Here is a 20,353-nt window from a genome sequence, read left to right on the forward strand (position 1 = left end):
TTAATTAAAGGAAAACTCATAAGAGAAATAACCCCTTTACCAACCCCAAATAGGCTTTTGAAATCACGATTTTATTATTTTATGTATTTAATGGTATTTTTTCTGTTATTTAAAATACTAACTAGCCACTCGCTCCCCAAATCCCTGTTTCCCAACCCTGTAATGCCTTAATTCAAAGTAGAAATGCTCAAAATAACTACATCTACTTGATTCCATGCTCTTACTTAAACCACATACAAGTCAGAATAAAAAAACATTTTATTTTCTTGCCCCTAATGGCAAATTAATTTTGTTTTTACAACAGTCATGATTTTAATGTACAAAACTATTATTAAAGATGCCGCATCCTTGAAAAGGGAGCTATGTTATATTTAAATATCACTATGAAATATAAGAACAGAAATTTAACAAATTTCAGAACATATTCTAGGAATATGTTTCAACACAAAATATGCAACGAAACTTCTTGCAGTGATGTCAAATGAATATTTATACTTCTGGTCCTTCTCCTCCGGGAACCAACTGTTGGAGAAAAAAGAAGTGAAAGTTTTGTTTTGGGAGGGAGATAAAAATAAATATAAAATTAAAATAAATCCTCTAGTCTGTTGCTGCTGCTGTGCAAACCCCAGCACAGCAATAACTTCTCATTTACAAAACACACCGGGATGTGATCTGAATAAGATCTGGTTTGACTTGTTATTGAAACACCTCCCGGCTCTTTCCCAAAGGGAGGATGGCTCCTCTACATTTTGCTGCTTCCCTGCAGTGCAAGGGGTGGTGGGTGAGTCCCACTTTAGACATGCTCACCACTCGCTTGCAGAACTGGGACCACTGTAGGCAGCACTGGCAGCAGGCAGACGCATGGGGCTACCCACTTGTGTCCAGCAGCCGCTGCAAGCACATTTTGGCGGCTGATGTAACACATTTGGGAAGAGCTGAGAAGCATTTCAATACTGATAGCAGGTCAAGCTTGGGGGGGGGGGGTTTCAGATCACATCCCAGCATGTTTTGGAAGGGATAAGGCATAGCTGTTTCTGTATTGCCTGGGATGTGATCTGAATAACACCTGGCTTGGGTCTAGGACTGTTTTCCTCGTGCCCTTCACTCCCAGGGTTCCGCCCCCAGCCACTGACCTCTACCATTTCACCTCTACTGAAAAGACCCTAGCTGTTCGGCCTGGACAATGGGACCCAGCCTCTTCAGTCCCAGAACCTTCCTCATGGGCCATTGGTGAAATACTGCTCACCCTGGACTTTTGGGCTCAGGAGATTGGCCCTTCCTCCGATTGGCCACCAGCCAATCGGAGGAAGGGAAGGGAGAAAGAGAGAGGGGGGAGGAGGGAGAAAATGTTCTGTGTCGGGTTTCCTCTCTGGGGTTTGTTTTTCGGCTGAGTCACCTCGGTCCACGCCAGAAAACAATTTGCATTCCCCTCCCCCCACCGAAATGTGAGAGGACAACACAAGGCCCACAGGAAAATTAAACACAACCGGATTGGGGTGTGGAGGTTGCATTCCCCCCCCCTCACATGCTTGAAAACCATTTGCATTCCCACCCCACAACCCCAAAATGTGACAGGACAACACATAGTTGAAAAGATAGAAGGTTTGTTGGCTCCGTTATTTTGATTCAAATCAATTATCATTATCTTCCACAACAGCTCTGCACCTCTACACCCCAACCCGATTTTGTTTAACTTTCCTGTGGTCCTTCTTGTTCTGTCACATTTCGGGGGGAGGGGGAATCCAAAGGGTTTTCAAGCAAGTGGGGGGAATCCAAAGGGTTTTCAAGCAAGTGGGGGGGGGATCCAAAGGGTTTTCAAGCAAGTGGGGGGGGGATCCAAAGGGTTTTCAAACAAGTGGGGGGATTCAAAGGGTTTGCAAGCAAGAGGAGGAATGCTACCGCTACACCCCAACCCGGTTGTGTTTAATTTTCCTGTGGCCCTTGTGTTGTCCAGCACATTTTGGGGGGAGGGGGGAAATGCAAATGGTTTTCTAGCTTCGACCTAGGTGACTGGGCAGAGAAACAAACCCCAGAGAGGATTCCCCGCCCCCATTTGCTTGAAAACAGTTTGGATTTCCCCCCTCCCACTTGTTTGAAAACCCTTTGGATTCCTGCCCCACTTGCTTGAAAACCTTTGGATTCCCCCTCCCCAAAATGTGACAGGACAACACAAGGGTGACAGGAAAGTTAAATGCAACCAGGTTGGGGGGTGGAGGTTGGGGAAGATAATGATAATTGATTGAATCAAAGTAACAGAGCCAAAAACCTTCTGTCTTTTCAACTATGTGTTGTCATGTCACATTTTGAGGCGGGATGCAAACAGTTTTCAAGCAAGTGAGTGGGGGAATGCAACCTCCACACCATAATCCAGTTGAGTTTAATTTTCCTGTGGCCCTTGTGTTGTCCTCTCACATTTCAAGGAGGGTGGTGCAAATGGTTTTCTAGCCATTCACTGAGGTGACTTGGCAGAAAAACAAACCCTAGAGAGGAAACCCGACACAGAACATTTTCTCCCTTGCTCCCTCTCTTTCTCCCTTCCCTTCCTCTGATTGGCTGGTGGCCAATCAGAGGAAGGGCCAATCTCCTGAGCCCAAAAGGCCGGGATGAGCAGTATTTCGCCTAATGGCCAGTGAGGAAGGTTCTTGGACTGAAGAGGCTGGGTCCCATTGCCCAAGGCAAACAGCTAAGGTCTTTTCAGCAGAGGCGAAATGGTAGAGGTCAATGACTGGGGGCAGAACCCTGGGGCCGAATCGGTTGGGGCGAAGGACATGAGGGGAACAGTCCCATTCCACCTGGCTTGACCTGCTACTGTATTGAAATGTTTCTCAAAAAGGGGGGATCAAACAGGTAGGGGGGCCCAGACTTGCAGCACTTTGTTTTGAGTCAGGTGCTGCTGCTGGCTTGGAAGGAGCAGCTTTTGCATTTACACATAGTGTCTCCTGAAAGATCTCGCAGACTTGACTTGACTTAAGTCTTTAGCGTCGGTACGGCATCACCAATCCCTTCGCTGTAGAGTCGCATGCATCCCGGAACGGGATCCATGATTCTAGGCTAAGTACTACTTGAGCTCGCCGGGCCCAGAGAAAGATCTCGCAGAGAGGCATGCAAGCCCCTTGTCCTTAGCTTCTCTCTCTAAGGGGCCCATCCACCTTTCCACAAGGCCTCTAAAGAGACATGGCATGCAAATCAAAACAAAGCGCTGTGAGTCCGGGCCGCATTTTCTGCTTCTCCCCTCTGCTCTCTCTCACCCCCTCCCCCTCCCTGGGAACTGTGGGGGGGGGGGGCATCAAGGGGACACTGGCAAGACACTCCCAGGGAGATGGCTAAGCAGCTCTGCTGCCAGAGCCCAGACACTGTTGCTGACTTGGAAGGGACAGCTTTTACATTTGCACGCTGTGTCTTCTGAGAAGTCTCGTGGAAAGGCGGGCAATTCCTTTGTCCTTAGCTGCATGGCTTCTCCCCCACCCTTTCTCCTCTGCTTCAGCCCAGCCAAGGCCTCCATCTCTCTCTAAGGAGGGAGGTCAGGTTCAAAGGGGGGATCAGGACAAATCTGCAAGAAACAGACCCTTCCTTCAACGCCGAGTTTCCACAAGCCTGGGGAGCAGCCGGCAGAGGCAGCCCTCAAGTGACCACTCTCCCTTTCCTTCCCCTTGCTTCTGAGGTGAGGGATGAATAACCACATCATTCCCAGCCACCATCCTATTGTCTTTATGGAGTGTGTGGTGGAGCTGGAACAAGTTGGATGGCAGGGCCCGAGTGTGCAGGGGCCAAAGCATGGTGCCACCCCTGCCCCACCATCTGCCTTGCCTCGCAGCGGCATCAACAACAAGCAGAGGCATAGGGTGGGTGGGGGGAGGCATGTCTGATGGGCCGGATTGTGTGCCTCCCCCAACCTCTGCAAGCCATTGACAGTGCCACCCCCATGAGGTGAGGCTAATGGTGGGACGGTGGTGGTGCCATGACGTGGCTCCTGTGCTCTCAGCCCTCACCATCCAACCTCGTCCTCCAATTCCGCTACACACTCCACAAATAAAGACAGACGGTAGGATGGATGGCGTGCTTCGCCCCACGCTTCTGCTTGGAGGGACTGGGCTGTGCAGGCTGCAGCTGCTTCTAGAAACCATTGGACTCCACATGCATGCTCTCCATCTCCTGTACTGGCCACACCCACTTCCTCACCCCCTGCTAATGATGCTCTGAACTAGTGCTTATTTTGGCGGTAGAATTTATATTCTGGTCAGCATGAAAAAGCATGCTAGGGCTTATTTTGGGGGGAAACACAGTAATAAAATTTTACCTCCCTGAAGCAGGAATCCTGAACAATGCCAATGTTCATTCTTGCTCCAACTTGTTGCATCAATATACCCTAATTATATATTTGTAATAATATTATTTTCCAAATGTTGTTCATGACAATTAAAAAAACCAGTCTTCCATGAGCTGTTTGAGCTGATAAGTAACAATGTAAGGAAGAAACTACAGAGCACAAATTATTTACCATAGTTATATTGTTTCCATTCAGCAGAATCTGATCCAGTTTTGTGATTCTTCTTCCTTCAGGTGTTATTTCACTGTTGAGCATGATTAAAACAAACAATATGTTAACAAAAAAAGAAAACTATTAAAATTATTTTATTAAGATATGCTTCATCCAAAGCTTAGCTTTTTAATTAATACTGCAGTCTCTTGCACTTTTACATAAAACGCCAATACCAAATTTAATGGTCCTTTTTTCCTAAGAACAGGCCAAACTAATACAATTCAAGCATTATAAATTCTGGTATGCATTATGTCGTATTTTATCTGTCACACAAATATATCCATTTGATCTAAGTAGAAAGACTCAATGAAGCAGCTACCATACTTTCCATGTTAAAATCACTTAAGCCCTGGGTATTTAGTGGCTTAGTGTGATACATAGATCTAGATACTGTAGTCTGTAAAACAAAGTTTGACATATTATGAGGAGGTAATTTAACATATTTTATTTTCTATACTTGGTTTAAAAAAAAGTTTGGCTCAGCACAAAATGCAATGCAAATCTTGTTTTCATTTTCTCAGAACAGTATGGGAAGCAATCTGCTGAAACTGTCCCAACACAGCAGAAGTAACATAAACTGAATAGGCCCATTGGAAGTGTTAGTAGCATACTTAGTTCTTAGTACTTAGTAGTAGAAGCATTTTTTTAAAAAGTGTATTCATGAAATAATGAAATGCAAAATAGTCTACATTAAATCATGATTATATAGTAAAAGAAAAAAATATACATAAGAAAAAAATTGAACCTTATATTTTTACTCTATTTAATTTGGTCAACTCAAGCAGTAAATATACCTAATATTCCTGCCTCCTGTTTTCCCACAAAATAACAATCCTGTGAGGCAGCTAAGTATGACTGACTCAAAGCCACTCAGGCAGCTTTCATGCATCATGGACACCTGGAAGTCAGAGTCTCCTAATGTTTAGGTCAATGTAATAAATATAAATACCTATATAGAATTACTTCAAGAATTACTCTATTTTTCATACTATAAGACGCACTGGACCATAAGACACACATTAACTTTAGAGGAAGAAAACAAAAATGAAAAAAAAAATGCCTCTGCCTCCCAACATCCATCTGATATTCATCTGACTAGCATCCTTGAAGGAAACAGCAAACAGCGTGGTCAGTTTCAGCACGTTATTGCAGCCCCAGCACATGGCTTGTCAGAGCTCCGCTCCTTTGCAGCCCACCACCAGTCAGCTGAGCTGAGCCTTTGCTATCGAGCAGCTGATCGGTGATTGTATCGGACTCCTGGAATACCGCCGATCAGCTGTTCTAAGTGGAGGGGTCGTCATTGCCTATCGCCACCTATTGCCACTGCCAATTATCACTGAATGGTGGCAGTGGTGATGATCCCCACCACCTAGAACAGCTGATAGGCAGTATTCCAGGATACTGATCCAACGGCTGATCAGCTGCTTGACAGTGAAGATTCCAGCATTTCCTGTTGGTGGCAAATGGCAGTAGCAGTGTCAGGCAGCAGACCAGCCCCTTCCTCCCGCTGCAATATTCGTTCTATAAGACACAGACATTTCCACCCATTTGAGGGGGGGGAGGGAATTGTGTCTTATAGTGTGAAAAATACAGTACACTTATAATTAAATCATATAGCAATATACTGCGTTATCTTCCCATTATTAGAACCTAAAGACTTTATAAAAATAGATCGTGAACTCCTAGCCTGGATCCATTCCTTAAAATTAGGAGACTTTCTGCCTAGTTACATATTCCATATTCCAGGTTAGTCATATTTCTTAATTATAAAATGTAAATGATTTACTGAATAGCAGTGTACAAAAGAACAAATTAAGCAAGAATTATTGGAATAAATAAAATTAGTAAAAGGCACTATTAACAAAAAAGTTTAATAGTTCATATTTTCCATATTTTATAAGAGTTGACATGTTTGTGTCTGTTGCAACAACATAGAAAGTATAATCTGCATTTGATTATACTTAAACTTGATAAAATGTGATTCTTGAATTTACAAGTTTATTATCCTATATTCATTAGCATTTTTTCTAATAAAACTGAGACCCACAACTCAATTAAGAAATATCCACTCCTGAGCAATAATTAGTTTTTCTGCAAAAAAGAAATTAGGGCAGCTTCTCATTTTTAAGTGAGGAATTAAATTTATAAATAAATACAACGCATAGCTCAGAATAGCATTTGACTATGTGTTGTTATGTTAACTTTAGCAAAAACTTTGTGCCAGAAGAGTATTAACTTATCACACATCTACCATGTATATTAAAATGATCTCTTTTCTATAGCCACTCTTAATATTTTGAAGAATGTATGTGACATATGGGATGGTGAATCTTTTTTTGGTTCGCATGCCAAAAGCGAGGGAAGCGCGGGGGTGGGGTGGGGTGTGTCGTGCATAGGTGGCACGCGTGCCATAGGTTTGCCATCACGGATATACAGTATGCTAATCTAGCAGGAGCTAGATGTCTTTGATATAACACCTTCAACTGGAACTCTCAGGTAGAGGTGGGAAGAAAACTCTTGATTTTTTACAATTTTAGTTGAACTATTGGCAGTATCTCAAAGTGTCATTTAACCCAGATGGGATATCCTTATCTCAAGTTGTAAATCCATAACAATATTTTACCCTTTAATAATAAATGTACCAATAATTTTCTAAAAGATCTACAACATTCAACAGAAAATTCATTCAGTTTTGATAGATTGTCTACCCCCAATTTCATTACCTGCAATGTCTTTGTAGTCTCTTGTAATGTTGATGTTGTCCTATATTTATGTTCTGATAAATCTTTTTAACTAACGTGCTTCTTTTTAGACAAAGTATTTTTCAGGATCAAATTTCCAGAATTAAAAAATTATTGCATTGTAATAAGTATATTAACTGAGAAGGACAGAATAGAATGTAGTTGGCAAATATATATGTAAACTTTTAAATGCAGAAAATATTATGCACTACTTTTTAAAATATGTATGAAAACACAATTAGAACATGCCATTCAAATAATTCTCAGCCAATACCGAAAGTCTATTAGCTTATGCATTGTATCAGAGAAATCGAAATCTACTATATTAAGAGAAATAAACAGCACCTTTAGAAAAGGGCAAAAGTTAGACACTTGTTGATCCAAAAAACAAACAAACACAAAATCTGTTGAGGTTGTAAGCCAGAGAAGCAATACTTACAATTCAGTGACATCTTCTAATACCATGTCTGGAATTTGTTAAGAAAGATTTAAGAAGTCACCACAAAAGTATTAACTTCTCCTGTATTCACAAAATAAATTCTAACAAAACTAAAGTTGTTTTTATAATATCAAAAATGTTAACTTAATTTGCATGCCTTGACAGCCTTTCAATTGCTCAATATATACAGCAGGAGTCCTCAAATTTTTTAAACAGGGGGCCAATTCACAACCCCTCAGACTGTTGGGAGGAGAGGGCGGACCGGGTGGGGGGAGCATAGATAGACTGTTATTTGACTGGCTGGGTGTGGCTAGGCCATATGACTAGCTGGGCGTGGCCAACTTAACAGTCCATTGAACAATGCACACAAATTAAACTTTAATTTGTTTTGCTCCTGGGGGTGTTCTATTTGCTTTTTTGGCTTGTTGTTCTTTTGGTTGCCTTTTCTTTTTACTAGATCATTTTTTCAGTTGTTTAGGAGTCTAGTGGTCTACTTCAGGAAACTCAGTTTTCTAGCAATTCTTCTCAGCCCCGAGGAGCTTGAGAAATCTCTCTCTGTCTCTCTCTCTCTCTTTCTCTCTCATTCTCTCTCCCTCTATCTATCTCTCTATATCTATCTTCTGGAGACGGGGGGAGGTGAAAAACAGGTTATTTTCACCAGTTTTTTGGCCTCCTGGGTATCTGTGCATCCCGTTTTTCATCCCTTAACCTCTAGAAGAATTCTACAGGCAAAAATTGTTGCCCTTATCTTTCAGTTCTAGCCTGTAGCAATAGCAATAGCAGGTAGACTTATATACCGCTTCATAGGTCTTTCAACCCTCTCTAAGCGGTTTACAGAGTCAGCATATTGCCCCCAACAACAATCCGGGTCCTCATTTTACCCACCTCGGAAGGATGGAAGGCCGAGTCAACCCTGAGCCGGTGAGATTTGAACAGCCAAACTGCAGTCAGCTGAAGTAGCCTGCAGTGCTGCATTTAACCACTGTGCCACCGCGGCTCTGTAGGGCTCACAAAGGTAAGTCCTGCACTTGAAGGGTGGGTGGGACGATGCGGGCAGGGCAGCCTCGTGGTTCTGCGTGGGTCAGATTAATGCCTTTGGTGGGCCATATGCGACCCAAGGGCCATAGTTTGAAGACCCATGATATACGGAATTCAGTCATGGCCTTGAAAGGTATCTTTGATATATTTTATATATTCTGTTAACATTAATAGACATTCCCGGACTTATAACCATCTGTTATTCAGCATCTGTTCATAATTATGATGGTGCTGATGAAGGAACCTATTTCCATTATCTAAAGTTCTAACAGCTTCACTGTCCCCATTCTCATGACTTTGGAAACACTTCAGCTCCCCCTCCCTCATTATGGGCCTGAATGCCTTATCTGGTTGGTGATGCACAGAAACCTGCTGCAGGCCTCAAATTCTTGACCAGCTAGGTCCATTGTTGCATGGGCCTCCCCCCTGACCCCATGGTTCCCACCATGCCTGGGTTACTTACTTTCCTTGCAGCTGCTGACTGGCATAACCAACCAATTCAAGGCACAACTAGCTAGAAAGCTCACAGTTGCCGAGAAACATCACTTTCCTGACTAACTTTCTGTCCTGGACAGCCTTGAGAAACATTGCCTCTAATCTTGAAGAAGACTGCCTTTTGCCAGCTTTCTAGCTGAGCCCTATATTGTATGGGCGAACCTGTCAGCAGCTGCAGAAGAGAAAGATAAGTAAACCTGGAAGTGATGGGGCAGGGAGAAGAAATCTTAGGAGTGTTGCGAGTTGGAAAGAAGGTCATGCACTGGGTGGGTTATGGGCCTCCCTCATCCCTTAAGGTACCCATGCATAGTCTCTTAAATGACTGCAATGGAGAGAACTGGCATTGTGGTCATTGAGCTATGTGATTTTGTAGGTGTCTTGCTTAATAACCACAGCAACTTACAATCAAAATTCCAGACTCATTTGTGGCTCAAGTTCTGTCTGGTTATAGTTTCCAAATCACATATTAAAAACTTCTCACAAAATCTAAATACTCAACAGTTACAGACATTTGAAGATTGTTATTTCATCTTAATTTACAAAAACTGTTTCTAGAGAAATAACAGTTGAAAAAGTTCATTTTAAAAACTAGAGAAAATCTTCCATTTATAGAAAGGATACTGACAAAATCATCAAATCCTAGGAGTGTGCCAACAATTTCTTTATCACTTTTCATTATAATATGAATACGAGAGCCTATACACTTGTCCACCAGTTCTGTAACATAGAAAAACAGATGTTAATATTTTAAAAGAAATATTATCTCCCAAAGTAGTTACATTCAAAACACTGCATTTAAATTTTCTAGATCTTGACACCAATTTTAATTTAAATGCTATTATTATATCTTATACCTTGATGTATTTTCTGGTTGTCTGGGAAAGAATGGGTTTAAAACAAAGAAATCAAAGCTTTCATTTTTGAATTATACACATTTTTGTATAATAGTCATAAATTACAGTAAAAATGACAGCACAATGAAATGGGTTACAATGTAGGATGGCAAAATCCAAAGTACTCTCCACTTGACCATTCCTGTGACTGCTACAAGAGGGAAAATGCAAGCCATACTGTAGATTGGTTTGAGTTCTCAAAAATAAAATATGCATTCAAAATTAAATAAGAATGAATTACATGGGGGGTTGTTCTCAACTAAGCAATTACACTTACAATAAACTAATAGTGATGTATGAAACTGCACATAACTAATTCTTTCCTCATTATATATGATTTTCATTATAAGAAGACTGCTACAAAATCATTTACAGCTCTGTGATGAAGACCATTACATTTGGGGCACTACAGTTCAAATAAATCTTTCTTTTCTTGTGTGGGTCTAAGTGGCTAAGTGCATATAAACAAAGAGGGGAAAGGAGACAGAATGTCAAAGGAGCCAAGGATAGTCTTATAACCTATGAGCCAAGGTGGCGCAGTGGTTAAATGCAGCACTGCAGGCTACTGCTAGATCAGCAGGTCAGCGGTTCAAATCTCACCGGCTCAGGGTTGACTCAGCCTTCCATCCTTCCGAGGTGGGTAAAATGAGGACCCAGATTGTTGGGGGCAATATGCTGACTCTCTGTAAACCGCTTAGAGAGGCCTGAAAGGCCTATGAAGCGGTATATAAGTCTACTGCTATATTGCTATTGCTATAACCTAGGAACCTACCCATTCATGATGAGTAGAGCAAAGGTATTGCCCACCTTATTCTTGGAAAAGAATGAGAACAGCCAGTCTATAAACTATTATACCATATAGGCAATTTCTATCCATGACCATGAGCTCACAAGTAAAGCTTCTTTCCTTCTCTACCATTACTCTATTGAGAAGCCATTATATATTGAAGCAGTGCATTTATAGTGTTTTACTCTTTGTTTTCCTTTTGAGAAAAGGTTGCAAAAAGCTGGCTATCAAAGAACCAGTGCTTCAGACATCAGCTATCTAGAACTTCAGTTGCTTTTTTTTTCAACAGAAAAAGACAAAGGAGTGGCAAAAAAATGATTCATGGGAAAAATCTCCTTCAAAATGTTCAAGGTATTTAATGTGGGTCCCTTTTAGGAGCTGGATGAACCTAGACAGAATTTCAGAATGGAGTTGTGACTTTAGCCCTAACCAATCCAGCTTCCTATCCCAAATCCTGATTTAGAATGATACACTTTTATAACAATCTATTTTCCTTACCTACCCTATTCATCTTAAAATCTGCCCAGGTACAAAATGTTAAAACTACTGTATTCCATGAAACCAAACAACACAATTATCACTCTTACTCCAATTATTCTTTCAAATTTTATCTTTCCCACAGGTCACTATATATCAAGAGATTTTGCTGGCTGAGAAGGGAAAAAAACGTTGTAACTTCAAGCACAATTTTAGAAATAATAGACCTGTATCCCATCCGATTGGGATCTCTTTATTATATTTTACAATACTTTGTGTATGTTTATAATATAAAATGTATTATCTTATATTTGTAAAATGCTTCCCATTAAGTATCCTTAAATACAAAACTTGCTTTCAAATCTTTATGCCTATGGGGAGAAAGCAATTAACTGTCACCTATAATAGGATACTGCTCTCTCTTGCTAGAAACTCGAGCCTCATCTGCCTCAAACTTTAGAATGAAAATAGCCGAATGGAAGAACGATTCTTTTTATTTGTGCAGTTTTTCACTTTCCTTTCACTGATAGACCATCCCATTCTATCAGCAATCTAACATAATCAAATATTTTCCCTTCGTTCTATATCTTGCTTAGAAACCAATTTCAGCAGCTTTATCCAACTTGGAGCCCTTCTGACGCGACCACAGTCAACCTTAGGCCCATTGGTGGGAGTTACGGAAGGCTGGATCCGATTGTTAAGGGGACGCATGCCCAAGCATTCATGGTTTCGATCCCGCATCAGAGGCTGGACTTTTTCTACACTCTATGCCATTTGCAAACGGCACTGCGGCAACCCCACTCGAGTCTTCCGATTTGCGTGCCGCGCCACCCACACACGCGAGCTTGACTTTCATTACCAAGCGGCAAAAGCTGGGACGGGTTGGTAGTCGCGTTGGCCGCCATTCTTCAAGAAGATCTAGCCAATCAACTCCGCTTCCAATTATTGGAGTTGTTGCGAGGCTATTGGTCGGAACGAGGAAGCGGGAGACAGTGAAGCAGACCTAGAAGTCGAGAAGGAATAATCGAACTTCCAGAGCGAGGGAAAGGTACAAGAATCCTCGCGAGAAGCTGTTGAACAGCTGTCAATGCCTATTGCATAAAATAAAAGATACAGGCTTTAAAAATAGCTGAAACTTACATCGCGAAAATGAGCCATTGTTTTATGCCTGTTATTTGGGAAAGAATAATAGAGGGTTTACATATTGAGTTAAATTAGACGAGCGTCCAATGCGCAATTTGCGTGCTTGCCGGTATACTCAAACTATGATAGGAAATGGTTGCTGATCCAAATTCAAGGGGTTTTTTTTGGGAGGGGGGAGATAATCTGGCGAATATGTTTATATTATAGACGCCGGAGAATGTAATTTCGAGACATTCTAATGCCGAAAGAATGAACGTTTATAATTTGTAGTTCACGAAGTCAGCATCCAACGCCAATTTACGCCATTCTATGTAAATTTTGGCTTGAAAGTTTTGCGGGTTTTTTTTTTCCAACAACGGGTAATACTTGCCCTGGAAGAATATGCCCATATTCAACCATTGTGCCTTTCTAGAATCATCTTTTTGAAGCATTTGCATCATTCTGCCTAATATATTTTTATCTCACATGATTTTTTTTTAAGCTTGCTTTTTTTCTCTTCTGGCTAGGCTCTCCTACTTGTTACTTAAATTGTATGCCTGATGATGACTCTACTTGAAAGACAATTGTTCTGGGAACTTTTTTGACTTAAGATCAGAGTAGAAATGCTTTAAAAATGCTGAAAATGTTTGCAGTTTTTCATTATAAATAAACAAGGCCGATTAGCTCCCAAATCCTATCAGATTTTATTCTTTCATATAACAATAAGAAATTGTGCCTATTTTTCATCTAACAAATATCAAATATTCCAGTTTCATCATTTTGCCTTATGCGAAGCAAGAGGAAAGACCCTGGATTAAAGAAACCAATGAACAAGTATCTGTATTCGATCCTCTTTTAACATCTCAGCAAATTCTAAGGGGCAGCAAACAGTTCCCTAAAAGATTCGGCCCAAAATCTTTTTTCTCAAATTGCAGCCACTAATTTCAACTTCCCATCTCCAAAACTATTTTTAGAATTGCTCTTGTCTGCATATATTGTGAAAAAACATAAACATTTTCAACAGCAATTCTTCCTAATTTTCAACAGAAACAAAGGAATGTTGAAATAAAGAACTCGGGAAATACTGACTCAAGAAAAAAAAGTTGTTCCTACATCTATGCACAGCACAGGCAGCATTATGTATGTTTAAACAATATGATAATTGGCATTGGAAAAATATATTGAAATATGGAACAGTTTAATAATGAAAGACTATAACTTAATATAACTTAATGTATTATTACTAGAAATACATAAACTGGATGAATGTAACAACTATGAATATTACTAGTTTTATCTGTATTAGAATGTATGACACCCAGGTGCCATCCAAGCCTACAATGTTGAACAAATCCAGCTTGTAAGAATTGTTTATGGTTCAGAGTTTTAACAAAGAAATTTGGTTGATTGAAGAAATCATAGTTAACAATGAACAAGCACATTAAGTTGGCCAGCTCATGGCAACCACATAAACTTTTCTCAGACTAACCAATATTTTGATATGTAAATAATTTTAGTTACTACTTTTCAGTATTTATGTGCTATTCACAGTTGTTTTTTTAAAGGCTACCAGCATTTTTTCATTTATTTAAAATAAGAGCAATATTAAATTTCTATGCCACTCATCTCCCCTACAAGGTGACCCTAGACAGCTTACAAATTGTGGAAACTAGTGAAATATAAACAAATAACTAATCATATTATGTTTCTGATAAATATTGAATGTATATAGCAATCTAAGTTTGTCCTGAGGCTCTCATATATGGTATGATACTATTTTTAAGAGATAGTTTAGACTGAGCCTGCACTTTTTCAAGTAACTTTTGTGTAGTTTATCTATTTAAATTTATATATGTATTATTATTACTTAATAAATGATTTATTTGCTTTTTATATAAGACTATTGTTAATATATTAGATTATTTTCTGGATTGTACAGCATTTAAGCTACTTGTGGTTGTTTCACAAGAAACCCAAGCTACATTGGGAAATCTAAGCAGACACCGTACTAAGCAGCACTGCCGTTGTGAATGAATGCACACCGTTGAATCCTACTAAGGGTAGAATAGCCAGTTTCTGCTCCTTTAAGAACAAAGCATTGGTCGATGGTTGCCAGGAGAACCAACCTGAGGTAATAGGATAAAGAAATTCCTTCCTGTCATAACTTCTTTTTGCAGGCAGGCATTATATTACTATAGTTAAGGGTCATTTTGGAGCGTCTATGTCATAAAATAACCCTTCCCACTGGAATTAACTCTTGTAGTTTAAGCCCTTCTTTGAAGATCTACCCAACCGCCTGTGAGGTTTTTTCCCCACCCTAGAGTCCACCCGAGCGGTCCACCGCCTGTTCCTTCGTCTTCTGTTACTACCCGGTCAGTCCAGATGAGTTCAGAAGGAACACTACTTCCACAGGAGCTACTGAGCATGCTCGAACTCCCGGAGCATGCTCAGTGATAGCCAAACTGCAACTTCTGACGGACGACGAGTTTCACGCGTTTAGAAAAAGGAAGCGCTCCTAGCTCCGCAGTAAACGCCTTCCTGCTGCAGGGGCGGCCGCGGCTGTGTGGCGACAGAGGTGTGGGCTCCTAGATGGAGCGAAGGGCCAAAGGGAATCCCGATCTCTGCTCTCGAAGTGGCGGCTGTCCTAGGGGTCCAGTGCTACACATCGTGGTGGTCGGTTTCCATCACAAGAAGGGCTGCCAGGTGAGCGGCTGCCAGTTCGACTGGCTTCCTTGACCGATCGTGTCACTTTTTTGTACTTCTTCCGCTTTCCAGCCATACTTCCTTCCGTATTACATCTCTTCTGTGCTCGGGCATCCCAATTTTCCTGTCACTCATCTTCTATGTATAATATTTGTTATTTTCATTTATTTCCATTTGCTCAGCCTTTCTAAAGGTAATGCCTTTCTGTAACTGAGACTACAATTCCCGTTAGTCCCAACTCACCGTCCGATTTCTGTATTCCTATAGGCATATTATATGATAGGGTATTATCAAAAATGCATTTGCACATTTCTCTAAATGTAAAAAAAATATGTGTGTGTGTGAACAACCCTATATAACTACATTGTGGGAGTATATAAATTACTGATTCAAATGTCCAGATACCATGAAGCTTCAGGTCACTTAGTATTTCTAATCTACTTTATCCTTGTATTGACCCAAAAACTGGGCTCTTGCTTGGTGTCTAAGCTGATAAGTCACCTGACACAAAGTGCGATACAGAATTATACTTTTATTTTGGTACCAAGATATAAGGACCCTGGTTCGAAGGCTAACCAAAGGCCCAGATTAAAATCTTAATTTTTAAAGTCAAGGGGTGTTCACATTCAACCCTTTGCCCTTCCCTTAATAATGCATGCATTACATAATATTGATTGATTATTGAATTTCAGCCCCCTAAACCCTTATGCTTGTGATGCTAAATAGCTAAATGTCACGTCACCTGTTTTTTACCCAGGTCACGATTATCTTGCAAAGTCTGCTATCTATGTGGTTTTTGTGAGTTTTCTTATAAGCAAGCTATTCTTGTGTCTAATATCCTGGCTAGTGGTTTTCTAACAGGTAATGTGCTAACTTCTATCTCGCTATGACTTTAGAGCCCACCCACCCCATATTGCAGAGCAGAATAAAAGAACAAACAGTTCTTCTCAAGGTAGCACCCCTGTAACCCCCCTCCTTCCTCAGAGAAAAGTAAAAGCAGTTTTAAGTCTTTGTCTGAGGTAGCTCCCCCATCTGCAGTGAGAGAGGACAGGAAGGAGCAAAGCTCTTAATTGTTAAGGCAAAGTAATGAAGACAACAGAAAATGTTGTATCAGAATTCATATTCCTCACTCTCATGTCCATTCCATCCATACCTGGGTCCTATCTCCAAGTATGACCCTTCCTCTGATCCCCAGGGCTTCTTCTGTAGATACATTCCATCATCTGATCCTTCACTTACAGAACTTTCTGTTCATATCTTGTCCGTGCCAAATCCAACTGCGTGAAGAAAGATGCTTAGATTGTAACTTTATAATTGTGATCTTCATTTGTAAATATTCTTGTAAGAAATTGAGTGGAATGTAATAACAATAGCACTTAGACTTATATACCAGTTTATAGTCCTTTACAGCCTTCTCTAAGCAGTTTACAGAGTCAGCATACTGCCCCCAACAATCTGGATCCTCATTTTACTGACCTATTGAAGGATGGAGTCAACTTGGTGAGATTCAAACTGCCAAATTGCAGACAGTCAGCAGGCAGCAGAAGTAGCCTACAGTCCTGCATTCCAACCAGTGCGTCACTGTGGACAAACTTGTCAGAATGGAATTAAATAAGTTTATGTTGTCTATATACTGTACAGCTATATCAAGGCATTTTTATGAGAAAGATATAAAATAATTAAATGATTTTTAAAGGGCTATTATTCCACATGAACTACAAAAAAGCATACATAATTTAGTGACTTATGATCTGTTACTGAAATTATGTAAAATTAACTTTGATTGTTTAAATCAGTGTTTTTCAACCTTTTTTGTGCAAAGGCACACTTTTTTCAATAAAAAAAATCACGAGGCACACCACCATTAGAAAATGTTAAAAAAATTTAACTCTGTGCCTATATTGACTATATATAAAGTAATTTTCCCACGGCACACCTTACACTATGTCACGGCACACTAGTGTGCCGCGGCACAGTGGTTGAAAAACACTGGTTTAAATCAACTGTGTAACTAATCCAACAGTCTAAAAACCTCAGTGCAAGGCAAATTCTGATACTGTTATTTAAAGAAGCAATAGTTTTCTGTAGGTTAGAATATACAATAATTGAAGAATAAGTGCAGGAATATGATAACCTAATAAATTATTTTGACAGGTTTATTATTTTGAGGTGTCCTATGATGATATTCTCACTGTGGAAACACATTCTTTTTGTCTATTACGAATGCATCCACTGACAGCTTCATCAGTAACTTTTAAGCGCCATTTGATTTTCTTTTGTTTTTTTAGATATTTTAATGAAACTGATGGAGAGATAGCATTCCTCTGAGGCTCATCTTTATTTGTAGAACATAAAAATAGATGACTATAAATTTTTTTATTTTAAAATGTGCCTATAAAACAAGAAGAACTAGGTACATGTAGTCTTCAACTTACAGAAGTTTATTTAGTGACTGTTCAAAGTTACAACCACTGTTCCCTCTAAGGTGCGTGGCTGCGCGGCCGCACACGTGGCAAGAAAACCCTGCGCAGCAGTTTCTATCTGCCGCGCAGAGATTTCTGTAAAGCAAACGTGGGGAAGTCCTTTGCAGGCGGCTAGAACTGGCCGCCTGCAAAGGACCTCCCCAGACTTGTTTTGAAGAGCACGGCTCTTCAAGTCCATGTTCAGGGGATCCCTTGGAGAGGGGATTCCTTCCTGCGAGACCCCATCCAGAAAATGCAGGGAGCGGCAGCAGAGACCCGGGGCTGCTTCTGCTGTGATCGCTGGACTGTGGGGCTGGGAAGGGGGCGGGAAGAGCGGCGGAGCTGGCGGTGGCCGGCGGTGGCAGTCTGGTTGGCTGCCTTTCCACCGCCGCCCCCTCTGTGCGGCAGCTTTTGACCTGCTCCCCCCTCCCTCCGCCGCACCCCTAACTTGAACCTGGTCCGCAGAGGGGCGAGCGGGCATGGGGGGGGGTCCGGCACCTGCATTCCGGCGCAGCCCAGCGGACGGGGCGCTGCGCGAGGGGGCGGGCGAGGAGAGGTGGGGCGCCCTGCCCTGGTGGCTTTTACTTTCCGGGGCCAGGAGGAAGGTATCCAGAGTCAGTCCGCCTCTGAAGATGGGGTTTTATTTGCAACCGGGCATTCCAAGATTCTCCGATAAAGGAGGATTTAAGAATTGATACTTTGAAACGCAAGTTCTTCTCACGCTCCACTATGAAGAAGGGAAGAAGAGGGAATCAGATGCTTCCCCATTCACTAGTTTTTTTTTTTTTAGTTTAAGTTTATTTATAGGCCGCCCTTTTCCCTGAGGGGACTCAGGGCGGCTTACAACTTATATAGGAAGGGGAAACATACAATGACATATAGGACAATACATAATTAAAAGAATAGAGCAACATTCATCATTCGGGCGGGGATGGATTATAATCTTTAACCCCAGGCCTGACGGGATAGCCAGGTCTTGAGGGCTGTGCGGAAGGTCTGGAGGGTGGTGAGGGTACGAATCTCCATGGGGAGATCGTTCCAAAGGGTCGGAGCTGCTACTGAAAAGGCTCTCCTCCGCGTAGTTGCCAGTCGATACTGACTGGCAGATGGAACTCGGAGGAGGCCCAATCTATGCGATCTAATAAGTCACGAGGAGGTAATTGGCAGGAGGCGGTCTCTCAAGTACCCAGATCCACTACCATGAAGGGCTTTGTAGGTGGTAAGTAGCACCTTGAAGCGCACCCGGAGATCAACAGGTAGCCAGCGCAGCTCGCGGAGGATAGGTGTTATGTGGGCGAACCGAGGTGCACCCACAATCACTCGCGCGGCCGCATTCTGGACTAGCTGAAGTCGCCGGATGCTCTTCAAGGGCAGCCCCATGTAGAGCACATTGCAGTATTCCAGCCTAGAGGTCACAAGGGCCCGAGTGCATGGCCTCCATCCCTGGCTCTCCAGAGATCATCGGTCAATGCGACCAAAGCGGTTTCTGTGCTGTAACCAGGCCTGAAGCCAGACTGGAATGGGTCTAGGTAACTGGCTTCCTCCAAGGACCGCTGAAGCTGGGAGGCCACCACCTTCTCAACAACCTTCCCAACAAAGGGGAGGTTGGAGACTGGACGGTAGTTGTTAAGGACGGCTGGATCCAAAGATGGTTTCTTCAGGAGGGGTCTCACCACTGCCGCTTTAAGTGCGGCGGGGAAGTGCCCCTCCCGAAGGGAGGCGGTAATAACCGCCTGGATCCAGCCCCGTGTCACCTCTCCACTATTGGCAACCAGCCAGGAGGGGCACGGGTCCAGTACACAAGTGAAGGCACTCACAGCTCTCATGGCCTTGTCCACATCCCCTGGGGCAACATCCTGAAACTCAACCCAGCGATGGTCTACCGAATTATCCACCTGTGCCTCGGCTGGATCTGCAAAAGTGGAGTCCAAATCCGACCGAAACTGAGCAACTTTGTCCGCTAAGAACTGGACATAGTCTTCAGCCCTACCCTGCAAGGGGTCCCCCGTATCCCTCCTATTTAGGAGGGAACGGGTTATCCTAAACAGGGCGGCTGGACGGGACTCAGCAGACGCAACCAAGGTGGCAATATAAGATCTTTTTGCTGCCCTAAGTGCCCTGATGTATTCCTTGGTGCAGGTTGTTAAGAGTGCTCGGTTCGAATCGGATTTATCGGACCTCCATAGGTGCTCTAGGCGTCTCCTCCGGCGCTTCCTCTCCCGGAGCTCCTCGGTGAACCAAGGAGGCCTCCGGGATCCGCCACCTCGGAGTGGCCGTAGTGGCGCAATCCGGTCAAGGGACTCCGATGCTGCCAAGTGCCAGGCAGCAACCAGAGTCTCCACCGGACTGTGGGCGAGAGTATCAGGAATAACCGCAAGCTCCGTCTGGAACCTCACGGGGTCCATCAGTCGCCTGGGGCGGAACCACCTGGTTGGTTCCTCCTCCCTACAGTGGGGGTTTGGTCTCCGGAAGTCAAGCCTCAGTAGGCAAAGGTTTCCAATTGTTCGGCATCCTTCGTGGCAAACATTTTTTTTTTCATTTTCTTGAGGAAGTTTGACTCCGGCGGTTTCCATAGTGTTTTACTGGTGGGCTTTTCATTTTAGGAAGGGATTTGGTCCTACATCAAGATACATTTCTGAAGATGTTATCAGTACCT

The 20,353-nt window shown here is 42.3% G+C and overlaps 2 protein-coding genes across 3 annotated transcripts in view; one reads left to right on the forward strand and one right to left on the reverse strand.

Moving 5' to 3' along the window:
• Positions 1 to 240: 240 nt before the first annotated feature.
• LSM5 (LSM5 homolog, U6 small nuclear RNA and mRNA degradation associated) lies at positions 241 to 12,422 on the reverse strand. Its single transcript, XM_087713056.1, has 5 exons — positions 12,270 to 12,422; positions 9,875 to 9,970; positions 7,721 to 7,748; positions 4,499 to 4,571; positions 241 to 522 (listed from the first exon to the last, which is right to left on the reverse strand). Exons 1-5 carry the CDS (start codon positions 12,313 to 12,315, stop codon positions 490 to 492), a joined length of 276 nt encoding a protein of 91 aa, XP_087569182.1. The 5' UTR covers positions 12,316 to 12,422; the 3' UTR covers positions 241 to 489.
• A 2,547-nt stretch (positions 12,423 to 14,969) lies between these two features.
• Positions 14,970 to 20,353, forward strand: part of AVL9 (AVL9 cell migration associated) — a 147,310-nt gene continuing 141,926 nt past the window's right edge. The window contains exon 1 of one of the 2 annotated variants that reach the window (XM_087713057.1): positions 14,970 to 15,235. In XM_087713057.1, the coding sequence (XP_087569183.1) occupies positions 15,122 to 15,235 (114 nt within the window). In that variant the 5' untranslated portion in view covers positions 14,970 to 15,121. The remainder of the gene's footprint in view (positions 15,236 to 20,353) is intronic. The other variant, XM_014054255.2, reaches the window with a different exon arrangement.

Source organism: Thamnophis sirtalis, unplaced genomic scaffold, assembly GCF_051295495.1.
Source record: "Thamnophis sirtalis isolate CommonGarterSnake01/CBP01778 unplaced genomic scaffold, rThaSir2_p1.2 scaffold_4, whole genome shotgun sequence".
Taxonomy (NCBI): domain Eukaryota; kingdom Metazoa; phylum Chordata; class Lepidosauria; order Squamata; family Natricidae; genus Thamnophis; species Thamnophis sirtalis.

What these genes read in the sequence shown, in the direction of transcription:
- LSM5 (XM_087713056.1), bottom strand. Translation starts at nt 12,315, where the DNA reads ATGGCGGCCAACGCGACTACCAACCCGTCCCAGCTTTTGCCGCTTG. An exon ending in AGGATTTGATGATTTTGTCA is followed by an intron (nt 7,749 to 9,874) that starts GTATCCTTTCTA and finishes AACAAATTCCAG; the next exon opens with ACATGGTATTAGAAGATGTC. An exon ending in ATGGAAACAATATAACTATG is followed by an intron (nt 523 to 4,498) that starts GTAAATAATTTG and finishes TTTCTCCAACAG; the next exon opens with TTGGTTCCCGGAGGAGAAGG.